Source organism: Hippopotamus amphibius, chromosome 15 (genome assembly GCF_030028045.1).
Source record: "Hippopotamus amphibius kiboko isolate mHipAmp2 chromosome 15, mHipAmp2.hap2, whole genome shotgun sequence".
Classification (NCBI taxonomy): domain Eukaryota; kingdom Metazoa; phylum Chordata; class Mammalia; order Artiodactyla; family Hippopotamidae; genus Hippopotamus; species Hippopotamus amphibius.
In genome coordinates, this window is record NC_080200.1 from 61,604,611 (window position 1) to 61,618,724 (window position 14,114).

At 47.4% G+C, this 14,114-nt stretch overlaps 1 protein-coding gene across 1 annotated transcript in view; it reads right to left on the reverse strand.

The window, feature by feature from the left end:
• ANKRD33B (ankyrin repeat domain 33B) overlaps window positions 1-14,114 on the reverse strand; it is an 81,234-nt gene that overhangs the window by 27,417 nt on the left and 39,703 nt on the right. Inside the window, exon 2 of the mRNA XM_057708529.1 lies at window positions 6,961-7,090. Within this exon, the coding sequence (XP_057564512.1) occupies window positions 6,961-7,090 (130 nt within the window). The remainder of the gene's footprint in view (window positions 1-6,960; window positions 7,091-14,114) is intronic.

Consider the following 14,114-nt stretch of genomic DNA (forward strand, 5'->3'; position numbering starts at 1 on the left):
CGGGAAGATCCCACATGCCGTGGAGCAACTAAGCCCATGCACCACAACTATTGAGCCTGCGCTCTAGAGCCCATGAGCCGCAACTACTGAGCCCGGGTGCTACAACTACTGAAGCCCAAGCACCTAGAGCCCGTGCTACCCAACAAGAGAAGCCACTACACTGAGAAGCCCGAGCACAGCAATGAAGAGTAGCCCCCACGTGCTGCAACAAGAGAAAGCCCACGCACAGCAACAAGACCCAATACAGCCAAAAAAGAAAAAAGAAAAGAAAAGAAAAAGAAAGAAATCATCAAATAAATAAAGCTAGTTATGGAGTTGGATTAAAACAGGACATCACTTGATTCTATCAGCTGAAAGCCCAAACAGCCTCTCTTTGGTAAAACAGCCCATGAAAGGCATGAACAGATGCTCAATTGCTTTCCTTTCCTTTCCCTTTGATTTAGTGATAGCTCTGTGTCCCTCTGACATCTCACCCGGGTCCGTGAACCAGCCCACCCCATCCCACCCCCGGCTCTTACACCCCTGACAGGCACCCTGGGTCACCATTCTGTATAGGAACTGTAAAGCTCCAGTTTTCAGAGCGAGGTCCCCAGACCTGCAGCAGCAGTGTCACCTGGGAACTCACTGAAATGCATAGTCTCGAGCCCCACCCCAGACCTACACAATCCAAACTCCAGAGGTGGGGCCCAGAAACCTGTGTTTTAAACAGATCTGGGTTAAAACACAGATTACCCACCCACGGGTGACAGTGATTCAGCTTGTAACCGCGCAGGACCCTATGGAACCCTATGGGACCTCCACCACCCCCTATGTCCTCTGCCTGCCCCTTGTTTGTAGAAAAACGTTAGCCTCCTAGGCCTTCCCCAAGTTCCAAAGAACAAATTTGATCAGAGAAGTGAGAAAATGCAGAAACAAAGGAAAACAGTCAAGCAAGACAAATTCATAATAGTTTAGCCATTAAACAAAGTCAAGGACATTTAGTTCCTCCTCAAGGGCTAGGGATAATATTCTGAGCCATATCCTTGAGCCGTTTTGCAGATACTGAAACCCCCATCAGATGGAAGAAGTGAACTGGAAGCTGCCCACAAGCACATAGACGCCAGACCAGCTGGAACCAGAAGGTTATGATGTGGACTCCTGATTACCTCACCACCAACCAATCAGGAGAATGTCTACGAGCTGATCACACACCCCACATCCCTCCTCCCTCACGCTGTCTTTAAAAACCTCTCCCTGAGGGTCTTTGGGGAGTTCGGGCCTTCTGAGCACTAGCTACCTGGACTCCTTGCCTGGGCCTACAATAAACGATACCCTTTCCTTCATCACAACCTGGTATCAGGAGATTGGCTTTACTGTGGGCACGGGCGAGCAGACCCAAGTTTGGTTCAGTAACAAGCGCAAGGCTGAGAACCAGGCTGTGCTCTAAGGTCATGGTGCTCTCAGGGAGCAGGTGCAGCCCCATGAGGTCATGACCTCCACCTCCAGCAATAAATTAGGAAAAAAATCGCTTCCTCACATGGAGGCAATTAAGATAAAGAAGGAAACCTTTTTAATCAGATTTTTTTTAAGTAGCACAGGAAACACACTCCTCCCTCCTTCCCCTCCCCCCCAAACAATTCAGTCCTAAAGCTTTGGTGGGCGGAGCCAGACAGCCCCCCTGCAGGCCTGGGTGGGTGTCCCAGGGCTCAGAGCCCCTGTGGAAGGAGCAGGAGCCATGCAGAGGACAGGGTGGTTATGAAACAAAGACTACATACAGAGCTGGAACAAATCAAAGATTTGTTCAATAGGCCAAGGATCGTGGAAGCCAGGAAAAAGAGAAAATACATCATAATGTTTTGTTTTTATAAAAGTACATGGAAGAGAACCCGTCTACGCATCCAATCATTAACAATGGTTACCTCTAGAAAGTAAAATCGCAAAGAACTAAGAGTGAGGAGCTAAGAGATTTTCACCCTTAACTTTAATTGCTTTATGTGTTTAATTGCTTATGTGTTTTATTTTTTTCCAAACACTGTGTATTGTATATTACAATCAACTTTTAAGAACATCAGCAAGGCTGAGTGGAAAAAGCACCAAGGACAGCCACCACGTTGCCAGCCTCCTCCGGCACAACTCAGTCTGGGTCACAGCCCCAACCCCACCCCCCCCACACACACCCCCTCACCCCCGGTACCCATATACTTAAACGCACCCCAGCCATCCGAATCCTGCCAACTGCCCTCCAGTCTAACTCCATCTGGAGGGGAGGCCCTACCAGGGACCACTGGCTCTCCTAAAGTCAGAGTCAGGGGAGGGCATGAACACAGGAGCCTTGTCCCCTGTTCCAGCTTCCCACCCATGACCAGAGCAATAGGGAGAAGGCTTATCTGTGCTAGAAACCACAGAAGGACACCATCCACTGGGCAAAATTCCAGAAAGGAACTTCTGTCGGAGGCAGTGGAGACAGGAGCCTGTTGTAGGGAAGGATGGGGCATTACAGGTGTTGAAGCAGACCTGGGGGAACTCCAACAGTGCCCCAGGGAGAAAAGGGGCTGCAGGGATACACGGAGACCCACTGATGCCATTTCCAGTGCCCCAGGCACATGAGCTAAGCCCACGGTGCTCCCACTCCCAGTTCCTGCTGGTAGCAGAGATGACCCCAGGTGCTCAACCTTGTCCTGCACAGACCACTGCCCCATCACACACCTGCCCAGGGATGGGAGCAGCTGCTGTGACCAGCACTGCCTGGATGTCTCCCTCTGTACCCCAGGCCCCAGACCCAGAGCCTGGAGAGCACATGGAGCCCGTTCCTTCCCCTTTGCTGGGCCTCTGTCTAACCTTGAATGGACCTATGTCATCTTTGACTTAAAGCAGTTCAGGGAAGCACAGGCCCTGCTTAAAAGATAAGTGTTATGGACGGAACTTTGTATTCCTCCAAATTCCTACGATGAAGCCTCAATCCCCAGTGTGACTGTACTTGGAGATGGAGCCTTTGTGAGGGCAACTTAAGGTTAAATGAGGTCATAAGGGTGGTGCCTGATCCAATAGGATGGGTGTCCTTCTAAGGGGAGACACCAGACACCTGGATCTCACTCTCTCTGCCTGTGAGGACACCGCAGGAAGATGCCACATGCAAGCCAGGAAGAGAGGCCTCGCCAGGAATCAAATGGCCTGGCACCTTGACCGTGGACTTCCAGCCTCCAAAACTGTGAGAAATAAATTTCTGTTGTTTAAGCTCCTGCTTTATGGTATTTTGGTAACAGCAGCCCAAACGGACTAAGACATTAGTCTGCTCATGAAGAAAAGAGTAGATTTAACCCAATGAATAGCATGAAAACAAACTAATGAAATAACATGAAGCATTTCCACAGATCTTAGAGTAAAAGATAGAAAATAAAAAAACAATGACATGGAAGCTGTGACATGAGGGAACCCCAGAAAGAAAAAAGAAGGCAGATGCAGTGTTCAAAGAGATAACAGAGAAGTGTTCCCTAAAATAAAAATATGCCTAATATAATGTGATAATGATGGTTGGGATTTTTTGTTGTTGTTGTTGGTTGGTTGGTTGGGTTCTTTTCACTGTCAGGGATGGCAGGTAGGAGATCTTTACAGGCCTAAGAAATATCAGGGTATCCACAAAGACAAAAGGCAGGCTGGGCTCAGACTATCCTTCTGCAACACCAAATGAAAAAAAGAAAAAAAAAAAAAAAAAAGGCAAAAGACAAGTTATTTTCTGCATGAATACAAAATACATTTTCAAATAAGCAAGGATTCAGAAAGTGCCTCGTGGATATTAAACTACCACTAATATCCCATCACACACCAAGAGCTCTCACAAATCAATAAGTAACCCTTTCTTCCTGTGCTTTCTCATACTCTAGGATGAGACGCGTGCTCTAGTCTATGCCATGGTCCTGCTGCCCAGGAACACGTGGCGACCCGTCTGTATTCCAGCAGGACCTGGAGTCTGGTGCTCCCACTTTCCTCCTGCCACAGAGACCTCTTACCCAGGTGGCTCGGCATTTCAAAGGCCTGGGGACCAAGTGCAGGCCATGTTTCTCCAACCACCTATGCTTTCATGATACCCCTCTGTGTTGGCATCATCTCCTGTTCAGAAGGCTGAAAGCCAGCCCAGACCCTCCCCTTCCCCCATGGCCCACATCACAAGCACCGGGACCTGAGCCTTCTGCCACGCAGCGAATGCTCCTTCTCTGCTCTGTGAAACAGCCTCTGTGCCCACCAGGACCATGCTGCCCCCGTCACCACACACCCAGCCTCCTGCCACTCAAATGCATTCTCTTGCATTGTATCTAGACCCTTGATGACCTGGTCCCCTGCCTCCTCATGGGGCCACCTCTCCCCTGTCCTAGATGCACGTGGCCCTTGGCCATCCCTAGGACACGCTGGGCTCCCTCTTGGTCCCAGGGTTTTGCGGTGCACGGACTGGCACAGCCTGCCTCTGACTTCTGCAATGCCCAGCTCAAGCCCCCTTCTCCACCACCCCCGTCCCAAACCACCAGGCTAGACGGGGTGTTCTCACCCCAAGGCTCCCAGCGCACCCCTCCATCAGAGTCCCATCAGATGGCTATTTAGCCTGACAGTTACTCAAGAGCAGAAGTGCACTTCACTACACCCCTGGTACCTGCCCGGGTTCCTGGCCAGTGGGGAATACTGAGTGATGAGGCCACGGTCACTGACCGCCTCTCACAATATCCTTTTACTCTTCTGCGGTTCAGGACATTGGGCATCCGGGCTTTCAAATTCTGGAGTGCCTCCATGGAGGGAAAGCTTCAGGCCCTGACACCTGATGAGGTGGACGTGTGTGAGCACAGCCCTGACACCTGGCTAAGTTTGGGGGGTTTTCCATCTTAGGCGTCTCAACTGAAAAGCAGGTGTGCACAGACTACTTCCCGTTATAGGGATGAAACCACAAGACGCTGAGTCTCTGCTTCCCCTGGGCTCTGCAATCAGTCACTCATGCTGGCTTAGACACAGGAGCCTGTGATGTAAGACAGGACAGGGAGGTGTCCCTTGGGTGGCAGCAGCAGAAATTCCTTTTCCAGAATCAACACGTTGTGTTGTTTGGGGCATTTTCTGCTGCATCCCGACCCCGAGTCTGGTTCTCAGTAACTCCCAGCAACTTTGTATGTTGGCCCACATTCCTTTAATAAACAAATGAATTTCTTCCTATCTCAGCCAGAAGCAGCTTCTCCGCTGAAAACTGAGAACCTGAGTGATGCAATAGATATAATCTTGAAAGCCAAGAATTTCAAAAGTGGTCAATTACAAACCTGGTTAAGACCACGGTTACAAAGGAAGTGTGGTTCTGAAGGGACAAGCATATTTTCAAGTTTATCTCAGAAAATGTCTGAGTACAATTCTGGAAGAGGAGAGCTGTGCCCTGTGCACTTGACAATGCTGGCATAAGGACCACCTCTGGAGATGAACATCCCAGATGAAAGGACACTTACCGTTTAGGAGGCGCTCTTACTAACAGCCTCGACTTGTTACACTGACACACTCTCAGCAAGAAGCCCCTAGTTTCCTTCACATCCCCAGGCAAAGCACAGGGTTACTTCGTATATATGTCCACTCTTATACATTAACTATCACTAGTGTCTCTTTGACTCATGAGTTCACCAGCATCTTTCAGTTCCTGGGTCTCCGAGTGCTGGGTGGGGTGCGATGCTCTGGGGGCTGGGTTTCTAGTGCAGCTTAATGTTCAAAGGTTTCTGGCAGTTTCAGAGCTATTTCTGTCCTATACCGGGTCCTGCACTAGTGAGTAAACTGCACCTGTAACAGAGAACAGACCTGACTCCCTACCAGATCTATTCCTTTCGCTCTTACCCTTGTGCTCTGTCGCCTGTGCTTAGTCATGCTGGCTCTGCGCCTTTCGTAAAAGCATGTTGCCTAGGGGCTTCCCTGGTGGCGCAATGGTTAAGAATCCACCTGCCAATGCAGGGGACAGGCTTTGATCCCTGACCCGGGGAAGATCCCACGTGCCTGTGGAGCAACTAAGCCCATGCGCCACAACTACTGAGCCTGCGCTCTAGAGCCTGCAAGCCACAACTACTGTGCCCACATGCCACAACTACTGGTAAAGCCTGCACGCCTAGAGCCCACGTTCCACAACAAGAGAAGCCACCACAATGAGAAGCCCGTGCACCACAACGCAGAGTAGCCCCCGCTCTCCGCAACTAGAGAGAGCCCTCGCACAGCAACAAAGACCCAATGCAGCCAAAATAAATAAAATAAATAAAATAAAATAAAATAAAATAATAAAAATAAATTTAAAAAAAAGAATATTGCCTATAGCCTGAAATATACAAGATAGCCCATTCTCAAGGCTCTGACCTTTAAAGATGTAACACTTTTCCATTCACATAGAGATAAAAAGTTGCAGAATAGAAAATGACAATTGTCTTGTTGGAGGTTTATAGGAACATGGTGACCAGACCTGCTCAGACAGCTGTAAGAACAAAGGATTCCAGCACCAAGAAGTCTGCAACAACCAGCCACACCCCCTCCCCTTTTAGTTAAAAAAGAAGCCTGAATTCTAACTCAGGGAAGATGGTTCTTTGGGACACAAGTCCACCATCTTCTTGGTTTGCTGTCTTTCTGAATAAAGTCACTATTCCTTGCCCCAACCCCTTGTCTCTGGGTTGATTGGCCGGTCATGCAGAGAGCAGTACAAGCTTGGACTCAGCAACACAGTGTTCCAAATACACAAAGAGAATGTCACCCCCCCCCCCCAGCCTTTTTCTTGTCCCTCTTAGTAGTAAAGCATGACCTCTGATCAATTACATCCTTCCAACATCAATCCCAGGAGCTGAGGGGAAGTGCAGGCCCCCCAACTGCCTGGGGAGGGGAGGTAAGCTGGGTCTTACCTGGGAGGGGAGGTTAGCTCTGGGAGGGGAGGTAAGCTGGGTCTTACCTGGGAGGGGAGGTTAGCTCTGGGAGGGGAGGTAAGCTGGGTCTTACCTGCCTGTGCAGCCGTGATTAGCGCCGTGTTCCCCTCGCTGTCCTGCCAGTTGACATCAACATGGGGGCACTCTGCTAAGACCACCACAGTATCCACAAAGCCGTGGTAGCAGGCGACAATAAGGCCAGTCTAGAAGTGAAGAGGGAAGCAGGTCAGAGGGGCAGAGGGAGCATCACCCCGTGTGCATCCCTTGCCCTGGGTGGGGGCGGGATGAGCAGGGGTGAGAACCCAGTCCCGGTCCTCAGCAGAGGTTAGAACAAGCCGGCCACTGTCCATTCTCAAGTGTGTGCTGAGCGCTGTGCCTGGAAACTTCGGGGTAACAAAGACTCTGCCCCTAAGTCGTTTGCATTCCATCCTGACGGGAGGAAAAGTCATCCGCTACGGACCTAAGATGTAAATGTGTTATAAAGGGTGAGCACAGGGGCCACGTGGCTCAGCCTCAAATAGGTGCTGGGGTGGGCTCACTGAGTTGGGGCCTTGGGCACAGACGGAAAAGGTGGGGAAAAATGCCAAGGCGGCCTGGGGGGAGAAGGTGCAGGCAGAGGGCCACGCCTGGCCTCCCAGGGACCAGCCTGGAGGTGGGTGACCACAGGTGGCCTCGGTGGCCAGGGTAGGCCTGGGGTTTGCGCTGAGCGAGAGGGGAGCGTGTTGGGCAGTCTGCTGTCAATTACCTGCATCAGTTCTGGCTGCTGGGTGGAAAACAGACTCTAAGAGGGAAAGCAGGGAGACGGGGGCGGGCGCACAGGACCCCTCTTCCTGGCACGCAGCTCCTAAAACCCTTGGAATTCAGTTTTTTGTATGCTAATGAGACGACTTGTGGTGGGGCGGGTGCTAGGCGGCTTCAGGATGGGGGCTGGTCTCGAGGAAAGCTTATTAGAAGGTTAGATCTTGTAGCTCCCCTGCCCGTCACCCAGACTCCTACCTCTGGGGTGGGGAGGAGAGGGTGGAAAACTGAGTCCAATGACTAATGGCCAGTGACTTAACAGCAGAGCAAATCATGCCTACTTAAGTGAAACCCCCATAAAATCCTAATCAACGGGGTTCAGAGAGCTGGGTTGGTGAACACACTGAGGTGCCGGGATGGTGGGGCACATGGAGAGGGTGTGGAAGCCCTGCACCCATCCCCCAGACCTGGTCCTGTGCTTCTCTTTTATCCTGCTCTTCCTGAGTTGCAGCCTTTATAGTAAAGCAGCAAGAGGATGTAAAGCACTTTCCCAAGTTCTGTGAGTCATTCTAGCAAAATACTGAGCCCTTATAATAAAGCAGCAGTAGGATGTAAAACACTTTCCCAAGTTCTGTGAGTCGTTCTAGCAAATTACTGAACCCAAGGAGCGGCTGTGGGAGCCCCCAAATTTATAACCGGTCAGTCAGAAGGTGGCTCCTGGGTCCCGCGACTGGCATCTGAGGTGGTGGCAGCCTTGTGAGACCGAGCCCTTAACCCCTGGGGTCCCTGCTGACACTCTATAGTGTCAGAACAGAATCCAATTGTTGGACACCCTGCTGGTGTCAGAGAAACGGAGAACTGGTGTGGAAAAGCAACACGGATGTGGTATCAGAGAAAACCCACACGCTTGACATCAGAAGAAAAGACACCATGGGGGACTCCTGCAGATGCTAGACAGGCAACGATGGTGGCCACTATGCACCAGGAAGCAGGACAGGAACCTGACATGCTGGCACCCTGACCACAGATTTCTAGCCTCTAGAGCCGTGAGAAATAAATTTCTGTTGTTAAGCTCTCATTTTATGGTATTTTGTTATAGCATCCCAAATTGATTAAGACACCTTGTAACAAAGGATTCAGTGAGATCCTAAAATTCAACCCAGAGTAAGAAGTCAAGATCCAGGGATAATGATCACGTGATTATGAGCCCTGCCAGCCACACCCACCAGCACTCGGGGATGCAAAGCTTACGTTTAGCGCAATCCCACAGCGGCCCAGGTTTATTTTTACCAGATTTTTAATGAGAATGTAACTTTTCGTGGAATGAGGAGAGGGCATGGGAGCCTGCTTATTTCAGGAAGGCTCCTAGTTGCCCTCCCAATATATTAAATGTCAAAGATTACCATTTTTAAAGGTTTAGAGAATACCATTGATTTTTTAACACCGACATTCATACTGCAACAAAATGAACTGTATAATTCTGTGACGACAGTAAAGGCTATTTCATGTACTCCTGCTTGCGCATCCTTTGAAACAGGTCATTGTATCTACAGAACGAAATGTTTCACAATAATTTAATTTTAAGGAGAAACGAGCACGGTGTCAGCCTAAGCAGGCTCTACACAGAAGCTTATGGAGTCTCTGAAACCAGAGGTTACTGCTACCAACACCTGCATCCTCCCAGCTACCTTGTCAGCTCACTGCTGCATAAACAGTCCAGAAAACTCGGGATTCCACCTTATAAATGCCTCTCATTTTGAACTTCTTCAAAAGACGGTATTTCTAGAACATTCTACAATCTCCTGACTCATAAATGAGGCATGTTGTACAAAGTGTAGCCACTTCCTTTTTATATAATTCCACAAGAAGCTCACATTTACGACAGAAAAAAATCCAAAAACATAGATTAGAAAGAAAAAAAAAAACCAGACACACAATCTCTCTCTCTCTCTCTCTCTCTCTCTCTCTCTCTCTCTCTCTCTCTCACACACACACACACACACACACACACACACGTGCATGTGCGTTTTAAAAAAATTTTAAACGAAACCACAGGATTATTTGCTATATGTTTGTCAGGAATATACAGCAACGTCTACCAATAAAAGTACTTCTGTGTCAACATTTCTAACACCTGACGCCTGGGGTATTACACATATGGCAGAATCTTAGTTACTTAATGACTCCCTACTCTTGGACTCTGAGATTGTTTCCCGTTTTTCTGTGTTATGAGTCAAACGTGCACTGAGAAGTCCTAGAGCTGAGGCCATATGCATATCACTTCTTATGTTCTCAGGGGACATTCTTAGAAGTAGTATTTCTGGATGAAAGGAGTTATTTTGAAAGTTTTTTTAACACATATTGTAAAGCCGCCCTTCAGAAACATCTCAAAGGACATCTGCTTTCACCGATCCTGCCATCCAACTGTTAGTTATGGACTCTGGGGACTTCCCTGGTGGTCCAGTGGTTAGGACTTCACGCTTCCACTGCAGGGGGCCCAGGTTCAATCCCTGGTTGGGGAACTAAGATCCCGCAAGCCACACAGTGCGGCCATAAAAAAGAAGAAAGGATTCTAGGTTAAAAGGAAGACTTCCCTTTGGCAAGTAATAAAGGGACTCTCCAGGGCTCCTGAAGTTCCTGGTTCTTTTGGAATCAGCCTCACCTCCACTCCTTCCTACCCCAACCTAAAGGGGAGAAACACAGCCCCTTCCAGCCCCTAAGGTAAGCCTTCCCCAAATCTGCAGTAGGCCCCTTCTGATGGTGGCCTCAGAAATCTTAGCATCACCTTAGGTCAGAAATGAAGATTATCAGGGGAAAAAAAAAAAACAGATAATACATTTTAAGGGCTCAGGATAAAATGGTATTGAACACAGAAGTAAATAGCTCTAGGCTCCACAGAGACTTCCATTACTATTAAAAATCATTACCTTTCTCACCTGTTTCCTGGGAATCTGATCCAAATGTCTGACAGTTACATTTTTAAAACTAGCGTTGAGCTGTAGCTTAAACTCTGTTTCGGCTGCAGCATCTTGGTGCTTTCGACAGGAAGTGGGGAAGAGAGACACAATCTTTGGCAACCCCTGACCATGGCCTCCCAAGACCATTCAACAGAAGACCTGTTGCAAAGGAAAGTACTGTCCACCCGACGAATTGGCAGAAGCCCAGTGGCATGTGGTTCCCTGAAGCCACAGACAGCTTATTTTTTAAATTATAAGCAAAGCATTCAAGAGAATAAAAATATTATTATTAAGGGGTAAAAAAGGTAAGCTACCTAAAAGTGGAAGCCCCCATTTGGAGATTAGCCAGAAACTCTAGGCCCTCAAAATATACTCCTAATTTTCAAAGCCTACATACAGTGGAAAAGTCAGAGCAACAAAAACAAAAAAATAAGATGTTTCTGCTTAAAAACTGTTTGTACGTCAAAAAACAACATAAACAACATCCATTCCATGCAGGATGAAAGGATGATATAACAGCAGGATTCTAACAACATCATTTATTATATTAACAGATTAAAAGGGTGGGGGGGAGGATTATCCTCTAAGTGTGTTAAACCTCTCAACACACACACACACACACACACACACACACGCATAGAAAACATCTAGAAGGATTATACCAAAATATGAAGAGTGGCATCCTCTGTAGAATAAAAGGGAACAGAGATGTGTGATGGTTAATTTTATGTGCACTCAGCTATCTGTCATTCTAGATGTTTCTGTGAAGGTATGTTTTGGATGAGATTCACATTCAAATCAATTGGTGCTGAATAAAGCAGATCACCCCCCACGACGTGGGTGGGCCTCCCCCACTCAACTGAAGGCCTGAACTGAAAAATACTGATCTCCCCCAAGCAAGAAGGAACTCTCCTGGCAGACTGCCTTTGGACTTGAACTACAGCTCTCCCCTGGGTCTCCAGCCTGCCGGCCACCTTGAAGATTTTGAATTCGCCCAAGCTTCCGCAATTGTGTGAACCAATTCCTTAAAGTAAATCTCTCTACTCCCCCCTGCCCCCCATACAGAGATACAGGTATAAATGGATAGCTATGGAGAAGTCTCAGCGACTATACAGCTGTATCTCTCTAAATCAGTATGTGTATATATCTATCTAAATCTCTATGTATCTATAGATACACACACACCACACACACACTCACTCCTGGTTCTAGCTCTCTGGAGACCCCTGATAAATACAGAGTGGGGGGGGAGGGGGGAGAAACACTTCAGAGATCTAATTTCACCTTTCTCTCTGTTTCAGTACAATTAAAATTCTTTAAAACAAAGTCACATTCGTGAGGAACTTACACGATTTTAATTCACAATAAAAAACAAGAAAGCAAAGTGTTTACATTAACAACAGTCTCATAAGGAAATACGGTTTTATAACAACAGCTGTAAACAACTAAAAAAAAGAACCATCTGTGAAGGGGGTGAAGGGGGGAGTGGGTAGAAGAAATGGGAGCCGACAAACAGCCAAGGGAGAGACTGAGGCACCAAGATGCTCATACAGAGTGAGTCAAAAATTATCCGCACTCCAGTTATAGTAAAACTTCCGTTGGCCACACTGTCTTATCAGCACTTTGCATTCAAGGCTACTGTCTCCCCAGTCACTGCTGTGCAGGTGAGAACCTGTTACATCAGTTCATTGGTAACTGCGGTGCGAGCAAACATGGATGCCCCACTTGTGATCTGCATGAAAGAAGGGCAGCGTGCAGGGATTCGTTTCTTGTGGTCTGAGGGTGTACCTGCTGCCATTATTTATTGAAGACTTTGTGAGCAGCATGGAGAAAGTGTTTTGTCGCGAAGAAGTGTGTATGAATGGAGAGAGATGCTTATTGAAGAGCTGAAGCCTAAACTTGGGGTTAAACGCAGAAAGCTGCTATCCAAGGGCGTTGTGATCTTGCATGACGATGCATGTCTGCACACTTCTGCCCACACTGTCAACACTCTGCTTAAACTTCATTTTGAGGTGTTAAAGCATCCTCCCTAGAGTCCTGATCTTGCTCCATCAGGCTTTCACCTGTTTGGTCCCCTGAAAGCAGCCCTACGAGGATGAAAATTCACATCTGATGAGGAAGTGAAGACAGCGTTGCATTCGTGGATCAGAGCTCAGCCTTAAACATTTCTTAATGAGGGACTACGAAAGCTTGTTCACAGATGGACAAAGTGTATTGAAAAGCAAGGAGATAATGTTGGAAAATGCTGTATTTGTCTTTTCTAAAAGTTAATTAAAATAAATTCTACAGCCAGAGTGTGGATAATTTTTGACTCACCCTCCTAGAAACCCCACAGCCATCTGGCACAGTAATAGAGTAATTCCCCTGATCATACGGAAAAAACAGAACACTGCCCATTTTAAATTGTAAGGAAAAATTCCACCATTCATAGTATAGTTTTTTTAAAGTTCAGAATCAAGAGACTAAACCTCAGCTACTTGAAAATTTATTTCTAAAAAATGCATTTCTCCATAATAATACCACCAACAAGCAGCAGGGGAAGTTTATGTCACTTAATGAAAAAACCTAAGAATTCTGGTCCTCTAAAGATATACTATGTCTCTAAAAGGTGACCACACGTGCCTGTAATCATGGGCATAATTTGCTGGGTAAAATGTGTTAGGCATTGTTTCAATAATCTCATTTATGATTAAGGACCATGACAAGAAAGTAAATTCCAGGATGGAAGTTTGATCTATGTTATTCACAGCCAGGTCCCCAGCTCTGAGAACACAGCCGAGCTGATACGTACTTGTTGAATATATGAATGTTAGGACTAGGACTTTGGTAAACAGTTTCTTCCTAGATGGTACTGGATTTGAACTTTGCACCCTCGAATTCGATGGCAAGGGCATGGCCAGGACCCTCTGGGCAGCAGGCACTGCCCACCCCAGCCTGGCACCTACACTTCCAGGCATCACTCCTGCACATTTGGTGGAAGGCAAAAGAGCCCAGCAATTATCACAGTAACATTGCCTGAATTTGCGGACTTTAAATAATTCTCATCAAAACTATAACTTCATAAATGTGGCTTTGATGCTGTGTACCTCACAAAACATTTGCAGGGAATTTCCTGGCAGCCCCGTGGTTAGGACTTGGCGCTTTCATTGCTGGGGCTCTGGTCCCGCAAGCTGCCTGGCGCAGCCAAACAAAAACAAAAACAAACAAAAACAAAAACAAACAAAAAAACAACGCATTCACAGATGTGTATGACAGGATGTTTTACCCTGTTTGAGAATTGTTTCTGGGTCCCTTGAGCCATGGTTGCAATTGGGATAGCTGATGAGGTCAGGGGAGGTAGTCAGCAAAGCCCATAATCTCGGGAGAAGGACTGTTCGTGAACCTGAAAATCTGTCAGACAAATATTATAACACAGCTGGCCTTCTAGCACTATAACTGCAGAAAAGATTTGCTCTGTTAACTTTAAAGACGATGCAAATTAATATCGGGGCCTAAGAAAAGAATATTCCACTGGGGGATGAAGGAGAGAACC